Raw genomic sequence first — 14,290 nt, 5'->3', positions numbered from 1 at the left:
CATGCTTTTAATCCCAGCACTTGGGAGTCAGAGGCAGGTGAATCTCTGAGTTCGAGGCCAGCCTGGTCTACAGAGCGAGTTCCAGGACAGCCAGGGCTGCACAGAGAAACCCTGTCTCGACAAACAAAACAGACAACAACAACAACAACAAAATACAAAAAAGTCAGGTGACTTGGACAGCATCTATAGAAACAGAGGTCCTGAGAGTCACATGATCAGCCACTGGCTCAGCCTCTACTGGTGGATAAAGCAGGGAGATGTTGCCTTCCTGGGCCCTGCTGAGGGCGTCCTGTCCCTGCAGGCAGTGGTTGGCCTATAGCCGCCTCTACCAGAGCCTCGAGTTCCCCAGCAGCTGCCTCCTGCACCCCATCACCAGCATTGAGTACCAGTGGATCCAGGGCCGGCTCAAGGCAGAACAGGTGAGTGGTGTAAGGGAGGTGGGCTGGGCACTGGAGGGCCCAACCATCCTGTAACATCTCCTGGCTTTGCAGAGGGAAGAACTGGCCACCTCCTTCACCTCCCTGCTGGCCTATGGCCTCTCCCTCATCCGGAAGTTCCGCTCCGTTTTTCCCCTGTCTGTCTCTGACTCCCCATCCAGGCTGCAGTCCCTCCTCAGGTCAGTGGCTACCCTTTTGCTGCTGCAGAGGGTCAGGGTTGAGTGTGCAGGGGTGGTACCTGCTGGATGGGAGGCCTCTGAACAGAGCGCTCTGCCCCCCTCCAGAGTCTTGGTGCAGATGTGCAAGACAAAGGCCTTTGGAGAACTGTGCCCAGACAGTGCTCCACTGTCCCAGCAGGTTTCCGAGGCTCTGCGGGTAGGTGTCTTCCCGGGGGTGGGGGCCGGGGCAGGGACCTTTGCTCACTAACCCTCCCTTCTCCCTCCCCATCTTCCAACAGATGGGCACCATTGAATGGTTTCACCTGATGCAGCAACATCATCAGCCCATGGTGCAGGTAGATTCCGGGACGGGGTTGAGAGTGGGTATGTGCTATCTGCCCTTGTAACCCCGTTCAACCTCCTGTATCCTTCCCAGGGCATCTTGGAGGCTGGCAAGGCCTTGCTAAGCCTGGTACGGGATGTGATGGCTGATCTGTACCAGTGCCGACACACATGGAACAAGATTTTCCACAAGTGAGTGCCTACGGGTCTGGAGCTGGGTCCGGAGCCGATGAGTCTGGGGTTCTGGAGCCGGGTCTGTGCTAATGGGTTTGAAGCTGATGGGGCCGGAGCCAGATCTGGAGCCAATTGGCCTGTGGGACCCTGATGGGTACACATAAGACCCAGGTCTAGAGCCGGGTCTGGAACCGGGTCCGGAGTCAATGGATCCGGAGCCAATGGGTCCGGAAGCTGACGGATCTGGCACTGGGCCAGGCCCGGGCGGAGCCCACGGGTCTGGGGTTCTGGAGCCAGGTCTGGAGCCGATGAGCCTGTGGGACCCTGATGGGCACCATTGTCACATGTTCTGCCTTTCCTCCAGTGTCCTCAAGATAGACCTCTTCTCCGTGGCCTTCCAGGAGCTGCAGTGGCTGGTGAGACCCTCTGCCATCTCCAGGTAGCACCTGTCTGTCTAGCTCCCCAGCCCTCCCCGACAAGCTTTTCCTCGTAGGTGGCCAAGAGGGTACAGGACCACACAACAGCAGTGGGAAGTCTTGTTTCTCCAGACATGGGAGAGAGTCTGTTTCAGCTCTATGTCAGTCTGAAGGAGCTCTATCAGCTGGGCCCAGTGCCCTCAGACAGGTGAGCAACAAGTGGCTTGAAGGTGGGCTTCGGGCGTGCCTGAAGGACTTGGGCTGACAAGGGCTGGGCCCAAGGCCAGCCCCTGCCTCCCGCAGGCTAAGCTTCCGCTCTCCCCAGCAATGGAGTCCTGGCCCTGGATGGGTTCCACTGCTGGTTCCAACCAGCCATCCCCTCGTGGCTGCAGAAGACTTACACTGTGGCCCTGGAGCGGGTGCAGCGTGCTGTGCACATGGACTCGGTACAGGAGGGGCCCTAGGTTTGGGAGTGAGGTTGGGTTCTCTGCGGACAACTCCAGGCCAGTAGAAGTCTCTAACCATCTCTGAGCTCCTTCATCCAGGCACTGTCCAGGCCTGCTTTGTGCAAAATATGGCCTCCTGATATCCCGAGGTTCAGCCGGGCTCCTCTGTGCCTGGGAGTCCTGTGGGCTGAAGGAACGGCGGGCACAGCCTTGCTGTCATCCTCCCGGTAGCCTCCACTCAGCTGAACTTGGTCATTAGGGGAGTAGGTTTGTGTCCGCCTGCCATGAGCCTGTTTCCTGAGTGTCTCCCCTCCCCCAGCTGGTGCCCCTGGGTGAGCTGACCAAGCACAGCACTTCCGCCGTGGATCTATCCACCTGCTTTGCCCAGATCAGCCATACCGCCCGGCAACTGGACTGGCCAGACCCCGAGGAGGCCTTCATGATCACTGTCAAATTTGTGGAGGTATGGCACCTCCCTGGCATCCTTGCCTCCCCTTAGGAGGACAGTCTCAATTCTGCCACACCCAGTGCCTCACAGGCTCCCGGCCCCCCACAAAGCTTGCACCCTAAACGCTGCATTTCCGAGACACCTCTATTGACCCATTTTGAGGGCCCCACCCATCCATCCTTCCATCTTCTGTGGTCCATCACCCTAGGACACCTGCCGGCTGTCCTTGGTTTACTGCAGCCTTATAAAGGCCCGGGCCCGTGAGCTGTCTGTAGGTCAGAAGGACCAGGGTCAGGCAGCCAACATGGTAAGACCCAGAGCTGGGGCTGAGGGGCTGGGAGGGTTCGGGGAGCTGGGGGGCTTAGGGGGCTGGGGGGGCTGACGGGCTGGCCAGGGGAGGGGTGGGATCTGCCTAGAGGCTCTGCATCCCTGTGCCCATGGCCACCCCAGCTGTGTGTGGTGGTCAACAACATGGAGCAACTGCGGCTGATCATCGACAAGCTGCCCACTCAGCTGGCATGGGAGGCACTGGAGCAGCGGGTCGGAGCCGTGTTGGAGCAGGGGCAACTGCAGAACACACTACATGCCCAGCTGCAGGGCGCGTTGGCTGGGCTGGGCCATGAGATCCGTACTGGCGTCCGCACCCTGGCTGAGCAGGTACTGTCCGATCCCCTGGGACCCTGCCTACCCTGGTCCTCAGCAGAACCCGAGCTGCTGATGTTTATCCCCTGACCCCAAACCTCAAGCCCACTCTCTGGATTGCCCCTGGCTCACTCGGTCTCTCTTGGTCTCCCTGATTTGTGTCCCCAGCTGGAGGTGGGCATTGCCACCCACATCCAGAAACTCATTGGCGTCAAGGAGTCTGTTCCGCCTGAGGACGTGAGTAATGGCCCTGTTCGTTGCCCTTCTCCTCTGGGGTTGTGAAAAGAGCCTGGGTAGATGGAAGTTGAAGGTCCTGAGGATGTTGGATCAGTCCCCCAACCTTGACCCAGGTGTGATGTCCCCATGGGCCTCAGTGTCCTCCTTGGATGTTCAGTAAGGTCATGCCGCAGGCTCTCCTAGAACTGATGGGTGCTGTATGCTCACCTCAGGAGGCTCAGCTTAGTTTTGTAGCCCTGGGAACACATGGGTCTGGGATCACATCCTTCCCAAGGCTTATCACCTCTGCCATCCCGTTTATGCCAGCCAGCTGAACCCAAGCCCCTCGTGTGTAAAGGGAAGAGTGGATCACTGTGCCTCTGACTGTTTGGGGAAGAGTTATTCATTAGCTCATCAAATGTTGAGTAAACACACGTTATGGTTCCAGATACTGACTTAATCATTGGTCTTGAATCAGTGTAACCAAAACCCCTGCTTTCCTAGGGCTTCCTTCTCTGGGGGCCTAATGGATAGCTAGATGCAGAGATAGCGCTCACTACAGCAATGGTATAACTGTAACCACTGACACACGATCAGTTGTGTGCATGGTTGCACACACACTTACATAGTGTGATAGATAACAAGTGCCAAAAGGAAAAATAAAACACAAGGGGGGGGGTTGGGAAATGTCAAAGGGTTGGACTTTTCGATAGTGGTCAGGGAAGGCCTTTTTCTGAGTGTGACAGCTGAGCCAAGGCCCACAGGAAGTGAGAAAGGGTCCCGTGAGATGCCTAGAGGAAGGACGTTCCAGGAAGAGCAGGGTCCTGAGGCGGCAGGTGCAGAGTAGGTCCACAGGATGCTGAGGATGGTGTGGTTGGAGCAGAGAGAGTAGCCAGGACATTGCAACACCCAACACACAAAAGCCTAGCTTTGTTCCCCGCCCAGGGGATGGGACAGTCAGGACAGCGTGAGCGAGGTCTGGAGTAAAACAGGCCTGAGTCCTTCTGGTCTGTCTTAGGCTATTCTGCCCCTGATGAGATTCCTAGAGGTGGAACTGTTCTACATGAACACCAACCTGGTCCAGGAGAACTTCAGCAGGTATGGGGCAGCCCCCGACCCACACCACCCTCTGCTCCCATGTGTTTCTGGGTTGGTGGCTTGCTGGGAATTCTTTTGGTGACTTCCTTTGGAGAATCCAACCAGCTTCAGGGACAGGGAGCTCTCTGCTTCTCTCTCTGGCCCCTTTTGTTCTGCCAAGCTCTGACCATGGCAAGCTTTTCCCTGTATTCTTCCAAGCCCAGGCTCATCTTCAGGGCCCCTGACTGCTTCATGGTCCAGGCATGAGCCTGGTTGGGGCTCGGGGAGACTTCTGGTTGGGATGTTCAAAGTGTAGGCTCTGGATACCTGGGTTCTTTGTTCCTCTTTAGTGGCTTCAAGATGTTCAAGTTGTCATTGCCCATGATCCCAGTCCCAGCCTCTCCTGAGGAATGAGTGGTCACGTGCAGAGCTCTGGTCCAGAACCTCACCTGCCTCCAGGTGGAACCTGGGCCCTGATTGGCAGCTGGGCTCTTCCTCCTACAGTTCTTTTTCCTCCTACTGAGCAGCAAGCAGGGCTCCTGTAGGCTCGGATTTCTTTATGCCATTGCTGAGTGTTTTCTTGTTTGTTTTGTTCTGTTCTGTTTTTCCTCACATAAATGAGAATTAACTCTCCACTAAGACAAGAGCTTTGCTCAGAAACATCTAGAACAGTACCTGATGCTGCTAAGTGAGTATTAAATGAGTTCACTCACTACTTCAAACGAAGGCCTACTTCCCCACATGCTGGTGAGCGCTATACTCCTGAGCTACACCCCATCACAGGCGTCCTCCATCAGGACACAGGGCCTGTTGAAGATCTGCTCAAGGGCTCAGAGGTTAAGAACCTTGCCCACTCTTCCAAAGGATCTGGGTTCAATTCCCAGGACCCCCATGGTAGTTCACAGTTATCTGTAACTCCAGTTCCAGTGGATCTGGCACCCTCATAGTGACATGCTTGCAGGCAAAACACCAATGTACAGAAAAACTAAATCAAAAGGATCCTTACCTGCTCAGCTCTACGGGGCTGCATGTTAGATCTCAGCTCCTGTTCTTGTCTTCATCTTATTCTCCTTACCCATGCTGTGTGCTGCAATCCTATCTTACCCTGGGGTCCAGCTTTTCCTCTCCCACTTTAGTGGTTTGCTAAAGCACTACTCAAGAGCGTTCTCCACTGAGGTTAAGAGACATTGACGGAATTAACAACTCCTTTGACCTGCCCCCTTCTCACTCTGGGAGCAACCCTTCCTCTGTATCCCCTCTGCCAGAGCAACCCTTCCTCTGTATCCCCTCTGCCAGAGCAACCCTTCCTCGGTACCCTCTACACCCTCTCCCAGAGCAACCCTTCCTCTGTACCCCCTCTGCCACCCCCTACACCCTCTCCCAGAGCAACCCTTCCTCTTTACCCCCTCTTTACCCCCTACACCCTCTGCCAGAGCAACCCTTCCTCTGTACCCTCTCTACACCCTCTCCCAGAGCAACCCTTCCTCTTTACCCCCTCTGCCACCCCCTACACCCTCTGCAAGAGCAACCCTTCCTCGGTACCCTCTCTGCCAGGGCAACCCTTCCTCGGTACCCCCTCTGCCAGCTTTGCCCCAGCCTCACTTGCGGAACTGGTGGACGGGGAGGTGGGGCAGGGGAGGTAGGGTGAGCCTGGGTTCCCGAGGCCACCCCTCTCTGAAGAGCACCTTTGCTTCTTTCCCTGCTGCCTGGCCTGTGTCCGGCACCTGGCAGCCTTCTGACTCTGCTGTGGACCCACACGCTCACGGTGCTGGCGGAGGTGGCGTCTTCGCAGCGTAGCTCGCCGTTGGCCTCTAGCAGGCTGAAAGCAGCCCTTCAGGTAACTGTACCTACCGGTGGCTGGGAGGACATTAACCCTGGGGTACCTGTAGTCACCTCTTCTCTTCCCCAGAGCCTGGAGGTCTGCTTCCACGCTGAGGGCTGTGGTCTGCCGCCAGAGGCCCTGCACACAGCCACCTTCCAGGTAGGAGTCTTAGCAGTGTGGGGAATGACCCTGGGGCCTAGTCAGGGTCTTTTGATGAGGCCCTAATTAAGAGGTCAAGGCAGGGAACCTGTCTTTCTGTATCCAGGACCAGCTATATCACTCATGAAACGGAGTGCAATACAAAACATTGGGCCTCTTATTCAAAATCATCACAAATTTTGATGCTGGAAAGAAATAATAAGTGCAGTGTCCTTCTAGGCTCAGGGTCCCTACATGCCCGCACTAGGGAGAGTGTGCTCAGAGCAGGCCGTCTGGCACCTCTGCCTCTCTGTGGTCCTAGGGCTCAGCACTTCCTATGGCCTCTTACCTTCTGTGAGGGGGGCCTGGCCGCAGCGTAAGTGTGGGTAGATGCCCTGATGTGCCGTTCCAGGCTCTGCAGAGGGACCTGGAACTGCAGGCGGCCTCCAGCCGGGAGCTCATCCAGAAGTATTTCTGTAGCCGAATCCAGCAGCAGGTGAGGTACTCCTCCTGCCCTGCACCCTCCGAGGGTCACAGCGGGTCTCGCCCCACTCCCTCCCAGCTGATGCCTATGCATGATCCCATGCCAGGCTGAAACCACTTCTGAGCCGCTGGGTGCTGTCACCATCAAGGCCTCCTACCGCACCTCTGAGCAGAAGCTTCACGTGGAGCTGCTCAGTGCCTCCAGCCTGCTGCCTCTGGACTCTAATGGTGAGCGCTGGCTGCCCTGGGCCTCTCCTCACCAGGATCCTGGAGGCTCAGCGGGAGCTCTGAGCACATTTCCTCCTGGTTATCAGGAGGGGACTAAGAGATAACAGCTGGGGGGCGGGGAGCAGTGTGGGGTGCCGTGGTGGCTGGAACTCAGTCAGCAACGCCCCCATTCGGGCCACTTGCCAGGTGCCAGTGACCCCTTTGTCCAGCTGACGCTGGAACCCAGACATGAATTCCCTGAGCTGGCCCCCAGGGAGACCCAGAAGCATAAGAAGGAACTCCACCCACTCTTTGATGAGACCTTTGAATTGTGAGTGGGTCCCTACTCTTCTCTGTTCCCCCACCCTTTTCCCTCCCTCGATACCCCGCCTCCTATAAGGAGTGCTTGAGATGATCACACTGGGCCTGAGGGGAAGAGCTCTTGGGACAGGGGTATGCATCCCTGGGAGGAAGGGATGGATTCCTATCAAATACAGAGGCATTCGGGTACCTGCTCTTTGTTGAAGATGGGCCTTGAGGTCACAGGACCTCTGGCTGTAAAGTCAGCCCATGATGAGAGTGGGTGTTGCGCCATGTGAGAGATGACCAGGCTGAGAGGCAACTGCTGTTCTCAGCATAGGGGACTCTGTATGTTGGAGGGAGGGACCGTTGATGGCAGATTTGAGTGAGGCAGGGAACTAACTGAGCACCTAACTCTCTGCCAGCCTGGTGCCTGCTGAGCCGTGCCAAAAAGACTGGGCATGCCTCCTGCTCACCGTGCTGGACCATGACAGGCTGGGAGCCGATGACCTGGAGGGGGAGGCCTTCCTGCCACTCTGCAGGGTGCCTGGACTGACCGGCTGTGAGGAGCCTGGAGAAGCCCCTCAGACTCGCTTGCCTCTCACTTACCCTGCGCCTAACGGTAGGCCCGAGTCCCAGGGCAGGGCTCTCTTGGGAGATGAACGCCCATAGAACAGGCACCGTGGCTCAGCTTGCTGAGTATTTCACAAATCTCCGCTCTGATGGAGACACCAGTGAAATTCAAGCTCTGAAAGTAATTATGTGATTCTCTCAGTGGGGAAACGGATTAGCTCCTGTGACCGGCGGCCTGATCTCTGTGCAGGGCACACGTGCCAAGTCTGATAATTCTCTTGGAAAGAGGCAGTAGTTTCCACCCCACGACCCATCATGTTTCCAGTTTCGTTTGTCAAGACATACCTGTGGAATTTAGCTTGTGTGTGCCCACCAATTTCCTTCAAGGCTGGCATAGGGGTGGACCAGCACTATTTTCTAACGAGGAGTTTGACCCTCAAATCTTTCTCTCCACAGGGGATCCAATTTTGCAGTTGTTGGAGAGCCGGAAGGGAGATCGCGAGGCCCAGGCCTTTGTGAAGCTGAGGAGGCAGCGAGCTAAGCAGGCCTCCCAGCATGCCCCACCCCAGGGACGGTAGCCGTGGAAGTGAAGCCTGGAAGTTTAGGGTCTTCCTGACAGAGGGAAGGAAGCCGCCCTTCATTCTGGGGTAACACAGGGAGAGCCGGTAGGCAGAGGGCCCAGAGTTCTTGGCAGAACAGCCCTTGGTGCTGGAATACCATGACCAGTATTTATCTTTTGTTTTTAACACTGGGTTTCTCTGTGTAACAGTCCTGGCTGTCCTGGAACTTGCTCTGTAGATCAGGCTGGCCTTAAACTCAGAGGTCCGCCTGCCTCTGCCTCCTGAGTGCTGGGATTAATTAAAGGTGTGCTCCACCACTGTCTAGATGGTTATCATTTCTTGCCCCTCCCCTCTTGCCCTGGTCTGTTCTCTGCCACATTCCAGCACAGAGGAGTACTTCCTGTCTCTGCTCCTCCCTCCAGAAAAGCTGCTTTGGGAAAGGAATCATTGAGGGCTATCTGCCTTCAGGGACTGCCAGTTCCGGCTACTGGGGCAGGGCCCAGGCAGTTGGGACCAGGGCTGTGAGCAGACTTTAGAGGGCGAGAGGATCCTGTCAAAGCCACCCTGGTGCAGGAGGTGAGAGCTGGCAGGAAGCAGGGTTGGCACAGATGGGGCGGCAGCAGAAAGGACAGTTTGGCTTTCTACAGAATAGGCTTCCTCCCTCAGACAGCACCTGCCACCTAGAAATGTTCCTAGTGAAAATAAAAATAACGCATTACCCACTGCCCTCGGAGAGTCTATAGTTGGCTCGCAGTGGGCCCAGGTTTGTCAGGCCCTGCATGCCTGCCTCCTCCTCAGAATATGGTGCATGCCCCACCTGGCTCTTGGAGCCCCTGTGGCCACAAAGCAGAGGTCAGGCCTGGAGCAGTGTGTATCAGGGGCTGGGTCTCCTACCGTGGGTTCCAGGATCAATCTCGGGCGGTCAGACTTGGGTGCTGTGCGCCTTTACCGCTGAGCCACCTTTCAGGCCTCACCTCGGCCATGACTCTGAACACACTTTACCTAGCAGTTACTGTGATCGCTGTCCAGGACAGGGATCTGGTGTTGGGGGACCATGAGGTTGAGTAGCTGTTCTGGACGCAGGCTGTGTGTGGAGGGTCTCCTGAATGTTGGCAGTCAGAGCTTTAGGCCTGGGGGTCGTCAAACTTGACCCTGATAAACTCAGTCTGTACATAAATAGGAGGTGGCAAGGCTAGCTGAGGTCAGGAGGAACACCTGGCTTGGGTGTGGGGAACAGAGTAAAAGGGTTTATCTAAGGCAGGGTACTTCCTCGGTGCGAGGGAGGGGGAGGCAGGGGACCTCGGTGACATACTCCTCCTTCCTATCCGTCACTTTTTGGAGACCATCAATAGTGCACCATAGAATCCTGGACAGGAGGCACACAGTCTGGGAGGTCGGGCTAAGGCTGACAGTCTCCACTAGGATGGGCTCAGGGACTGGACACTGGACAGACTCTAGGGAAGTCTGGATGGCATTCTCTGCTGACCCGTTCCCCACAAACACGGCACTGCAAGTTCATGGTTTATTTCCAAGTTTGTTGATTTTTGCATTTTTGTAAAAAAGGAGAAAGTTTTCACTTAATTCTTTGAAAGCCCTTTCGTGCTAAGCCCAAGGGAGGGGCCTGGGCTGGGGCAGATGTTCTTAGCCCTCTCTAGCCCACTGGACACCCAGTGGGAGCAGGGTTGCCTCCCTCTGCCCACTCTGCTTTCCCATCCACTGCATCTCTGTACAGAACAGTTTTTAAAATTGAAGCTAAACACAATATACATCGGACAGGCACGCACACACATGCACACAGGCGTCTGCCCACAACGGCAGTACGTCAGCCACACTCAAAGAGCACCAAGGAATGCATACAACGCCTCCCAGGAGGTCCTCAGACTGCAATCCTCCCAACAATCGCCCTGCTAGCTGCCAGAGGGAGGGAGCCACCGGCCCTACAGCCATGTGCCAGAGGGAGGGAGGCAGGGACAGGTGAGGGCAGTGCCAATCTGTCAGGTGACTGTGGGGCCAAAGAGGCTGTCCTGGAGATCGCAGAAGAAATGATCAAGGAGAAGACCAGGCTTGAAGATTCTGAGGGACAGACAGAGCTAGGCCTTGACCCTTGAGGAGCTCCAAGGGCCCAGGTATGGGAGTGGGACTAGCCTGCAGCTTTGGCCTGCCAGCTCCGTGGCTGTCCCCGGGTTAAAGACATATTTGGTAAAACCAGGAGCTAGGCTGGCTTAAAAGTCTCAGGCCTCCCCTGAGCCCTCAAAGCTGGGAGCTGGGGACTTGAGTCCACACTGTGACAGACCCTGGCCTGGAATGCAGGGTGAATGGAGCCTGCCCTCCCAGCTTCCCATCCTTCCCTGCTCTGGCCCCAGGAAGAAGTTAAAAATAGTTCTTACATAAAAAAAGAGACAAAAACATATTCACTGCCAAAAGGCCAGTGGGAAAAGAGGGGACTTTGTCTCTGAGCAGGAAGGATGGGGAATGGACAGGAGGGGACTGCAAAATAGTCTTTCTTTAAAAAGTGCTTGGTAAGTCTGTTTTAAAGTGTGTGTCTTTACCTATGTCCAGACACACACACAGACACTGTGCACACACTGGCACCACACACCCACACACAGAAATGTATACATGTACATAATCATATACATATACATACATACGTACATACATACATACATACATATATATACTTTAAAAAGTCCTAGGAGAAAAGGTCTGGGCCCAGCTGGGCCAGGTCTGCAGGGTCACGACTGGAGGGCATGGGCCCGACTAGGCTGGCAGACAGGGCATTCGCTGCCCTCAGCACAGAGCTCACACAGCACAGCATGTTGGCACGGCAGCACTGCCCGGGTCTGCTCCTGACACTTAAGGCATTTCACCGACTGCATGTGGAACACGGCCTGCACGGAAGGCGAGAATGGAGAGGTCTCTGTCACCTGCTTGGCCCCGAGTTGAGCAAGCAGTTCTCTTGACTCTGTTCACATTCTCAGGAGGAGGATCCTACGGGCAGGTGAGAGCAGCTCAGCTCCCAGCTCCACCTGCTGTCCCAGCTCTGACGGCCAGGTGCAAGGGCAGCTGAATGGTAGCTCCCATCAGTCAGGGCTTTTGCTGGCACAGAGGTTAATCCCTCTTGTCACCTATGATCTTACCCTAGACATCCAAGAAAGACCAGGGAGACTCAGGGGGCACGCCACGGGACTGACTACTGAAAAACTCTCAAAACCTCCTGCTTCCAGCAGGGAGGCTACCCCTAGGGACCAGCAGGTACCTGTGGCCTGACCACTCTGGAGTATGGACAACCAGAGAACGCACTGTGGGCAAGGCACATGACTAAGCCTAGGTTAACGGTACAGGGAGGGGACACTGTCCCGCCACTACTTCCTTGCTCTCCATAAGGGCATTCTCTCATCTTCCAACAGACGTCCATCATTATCAGCCTAGCACCGGGCTTTCGGGAAGGTCCCACCCCATACTCCTGACCCTCAGGGCTGCTGACCTTATCCACTTGTTCCAGGTGGACCCGTAGCTGCTTCTGGAGGGAGTACAGGGTGGAGAGAGAGAGCGCCTCCAGGTCGGGGACAGCTGGCAGGGCCTGGGCTTCTGGCCCAGTGTGTAGCCGCTCCAGCTCCTCCTGCAGCTTCTTCACCCGCAGCTCCAGTGCATCTCGCTGCTCGCGGGCCAGCTCACACTCTGCTCCGGCTGCACTGGCTCGCTCACCGGCCTCCTCTGCTTCCTTCTTCCAGGCATCACAAGCCTGCGGGCCCAATATGCAGTGTCTGATCACGAGGGCCCCCTCTCCTTGGTCCCCTGCCCTCCCCCTCCCAGAGAGCATCTCCAGGAGCCAGTGTGGGCCACTCTGGCTATGGGGCCTGCTAGGAAGCTGGGCCTGCTGTCTGGGGAGGGGGCAGAGAGAAGGCTGCTGCGGCCTGCAGAGAAGAAAGGTTTCAGGACCTCAGCAGACCTTCCCTTTGTATGCAGGGAAGGGGACGGGCTCAGCATGACAGGGACACAAGACAGGGCTCACATCCTAGCCTGCACCCCACAGGCAGCTGGTAGCAGCTGGACAGATGGCCTAGCTCAGAATCTAGAAGCAGAGACAGGCAGGAGGTCCTGGGGCCACTCTAAAAACAATTCCCATATGGAGTCCCAGGCCTGTGGTGCCAGCCACTGTAACATTCCGACTGGCAAGACCAGTGTGGGGGAGGGCAAACACATTTTTGTTCTGTTCTTTAGGCCCCTGCTTCCCCCACCCGAATGCCTGCTGTGTAGGATGGGCTTGGGCTTGATGCCACCAGGCACTGGGTACTGCAGGTGGGCGTGGGGCCCAGTACCTGCTTGGCCTGCTTCCAGGACTCCTCCCACTGCTTGATGGTGCCGTTAGCTTCATCTAGCTCTTGCCGAAGCCGGGCCAGCTCAGCAGCCCCTGGCCCTGATAGGAAGGCAGGGGAAGTGCCTGGGGAGAAGCTTCCAGAGGCAAAATGCTCCCAGATGCTGCTGTTCATCCCGTTCAGACCTGCCCCAGGGAGGGGAGGAACATCAGCTGTGGAGGGCTTAGGCCCAGGCCCTGGCCAGCCCTTCCTGGGCTGCCAGGGGCTGGCTGAACACTGGGTGAGTATGTAAGAAGAGCACGTGAAGAGATCGCTGGCTAGGTCAGGTCTCAACTTCAGTGTTGTCTGCCAGTACATGTGAATCTCAGGGGCTTAGGGCTGTGTGGAGGGCAGTCTGTGAAGGCATCTTAGCTGTGCAGCTCTTGCATAGCTCCTTTACCCCACTGGGAGGTGGAGCAGGGTCCTGACGAACAAGACCAGATAGGCCAGAGCCACCAGCCAGCACCGTGATGAGCAGGCTGGAGCAGGAGGGGCCAGGGAAGCTTGGGACTTCTTGTTTTGCAGGCAGGACAAAGAATGCTCTAGCAAGAACCACTAAGGGGACAGGAGAGCAGGAGAGCCTAAGCGTCTGACTCCAGAAGCCTGCCCTCTACAGGCTGCCTGCCCCCGACCCCACTCAGCTACCTGCTGACACTGTACAACACTGTTCTGGCTTCCTTCTACCCCCACACACGATTCCAGTGACTTCGGTTCTGCTCCCTTTCCCACTAAATTATCCAGGTTTCAGACATTTTCCCCCTCTGAGCAATACCAGCACATGGGGGAAAGAAAGAAGACATTGGACCAGGTGTGATGGTGCATACTTCATGGCTGATTTCTGAGTTTGAGGCTAGCCTGGGTTACATAATAAGACCTTGCTTTTAAAAGAGAGTGCCAGGCATTGCTGGCACATGCCTTTAATTCCAGCAATTGGGAGGCAGAGCAGGTGGATCTCTGAGTTCCAGGACAGCCAGGGCTACAGAGCTACATAGAGAAACCCTGTCTCAAAAAGCCAAGAGAAAGAGAAAGAGAGAGAGAGGGAAGGAGGGAGAGAGAGAGGGAGAGAAAGAGAGAGAGAGAGAGAGAGAGAGGGAGGGAGGGAGGGAGGGAGAGAGAGAGAGAGAGAGAGAGAGAGAGAGAGAGAGCATTTTGTCCTGTGACAGACTTGCAGTGTGCACTGTCTGAACCTATCCTGCCAGGAGAGACAAACTGGTCTGGCACCAGGCTCTGTTCACCTGCACCTCTGCCCTCCCCGCGCAGGTGTTATTCACTCTGGTAGCGGAGCTGGTTCTACAGAGAGAGCACCCTATACATTAGATCCCCTGACTGGGAGCCAGTGTGCTTCTGTTTCCAGCGCTGCTGACAGAGGCTGTTAGGTGGCACTTGTATCTATGTAGCAGTGCAAGAGGGTCACCTGCAGGGGACATGTAGAGCCAGTAGGTAGAGTTCAGGTGAGGTATCTTCAGAGTATGGGAGTCAGAAAGACAGCATCA

At 56.1% G+C, this 14,290-nt stretch overlaps 2 protein-coding genes across 4 annotated transcripts in view; one reads left to right on the top strand and one right to left on the bottom strand.

Moving 5' to 3' along the window:
• Unc13d (unc-13 homolog D) overlaps window positions 1-8,645 on the top strand; it is a 16,034-nt gene extending 7,389 nt beyond the window's left edge. The window contains exons 13-32 of the mRNA XM_005350751.2: window positions 302-419; window positions 492-616; window positions 722-812; window positions 895-951; window positions 1,032-1,129; window positions 1,476-1,527; window positions 1,605-1,735; window positions 1,853-1,973; window positions 2,293-2,436; window positions 2,630-2,728; window positions 2,872-3,078; window positions 3,232-3,300; window positions 4,298-4,377; window positions 6,088-6,193; window positions 6,266-6,337; window positions 6,729-6,812; window positions 6,907-7,027; window positions 7,214-7,337; window positions 7,732-7,928; window positions 8,336-8,645. Of these exons, the coding sequence (XP_005350808.1) occupies window positions 302-419; window positions 492-616; window positions 722-812; window positions 895-951; window positions 1,032-1,129; window positions 1,476-1,527; window positions 1,605-1,735; window positions 1,853-1,973; window positions 2,293-2,436; window positions 2,630-2,728; window positions 2,872-3,078; window positions 3,232-3,300; window positions 4,298-4,377; window positions 6,088-6,193; window positions 6,266-6,337; window positions 6,729-6,812; window positions 6,907-7,027; window positions 7,214-7,337; window positions 7,732-7,928; window positions 8,336-8,457 (2,218 nt within the window). The 3' untranslated portion in view covers window positions 8,458-8,645. The remainder of the gene's footprint in view (window positions 1-301; window positions 420-491; window positions 617-721; window positions 813-894; window positions 952-1,031; window positions 1,130-1,475; window positions 1,528-1,604; window positions 1,736-1,852; window positions 1,974-2,292; window positions 2,437-2,629; window positions 2,729-2,871; window positions 3,079-3,231; window positions 3,301-4,297; window positions 4,378-6,087; window positions 6,194-6,265; window positions 6,338-6,728; window positions 6,813-6,906; window positions 7,028-7,213; window positions 7,338-7,731; window positions 7,929-8,335) is intronic.
• Window positions 8,646-9,941: 1,296 nt separating this feature from the next.
• Window positions 9,942-14,290, bottom strand: part of Unk (unkempt family zinc finger) — a 34,536-nt gene continuing 30,187 nt past the window's right edge. For all 3 annotated transcript variants that reach the window (XM_026780635.1, XM_005350750.2, XM_026780634.1), the window contains exons 14-16: window positions 12,762-12,943; window positions 11,927-12,184; window positions 9,942-11,330 (exon numbers count right to left, since the gene is read on the bottom strand). In XM_026780635.1, the coding sequence (XP_026636436.1) occupies window positions 11,175-11,330; window positions 11,927-12,184; window positions 12,762-12,943 (596 nt within the window). In that variant the 3' untranslated portion in view covers window positions 9,942-11,174. The remainder of the gene's footprint in view (window positions 11,331-11,926; window positions 12,185-12,761; window positions 12,944-14,290) is intronic.

The sequence above is a fragment of the Microtus ochrogaster genome, chromosome 7 (genome assembly GCF_000317375.1).
Source record: "Microtus ochrogaster isolate Prairie Vole_2 chromosome 7, MicOch1.0, whole genome shotgun sequence".
Taxonomy (NCBI): domain Eukaryota; kingdom Metazoa; phylum Chordata; class Mammalia; order Rodentia; family Cricetidae; genus Microtus; species Microtus ochrogaster.
The sequence above is the reverse complement of the archived record's forward strand: the minus strand, read 5'-3'. Positions and strand labels throughout refer to the sequence as shown.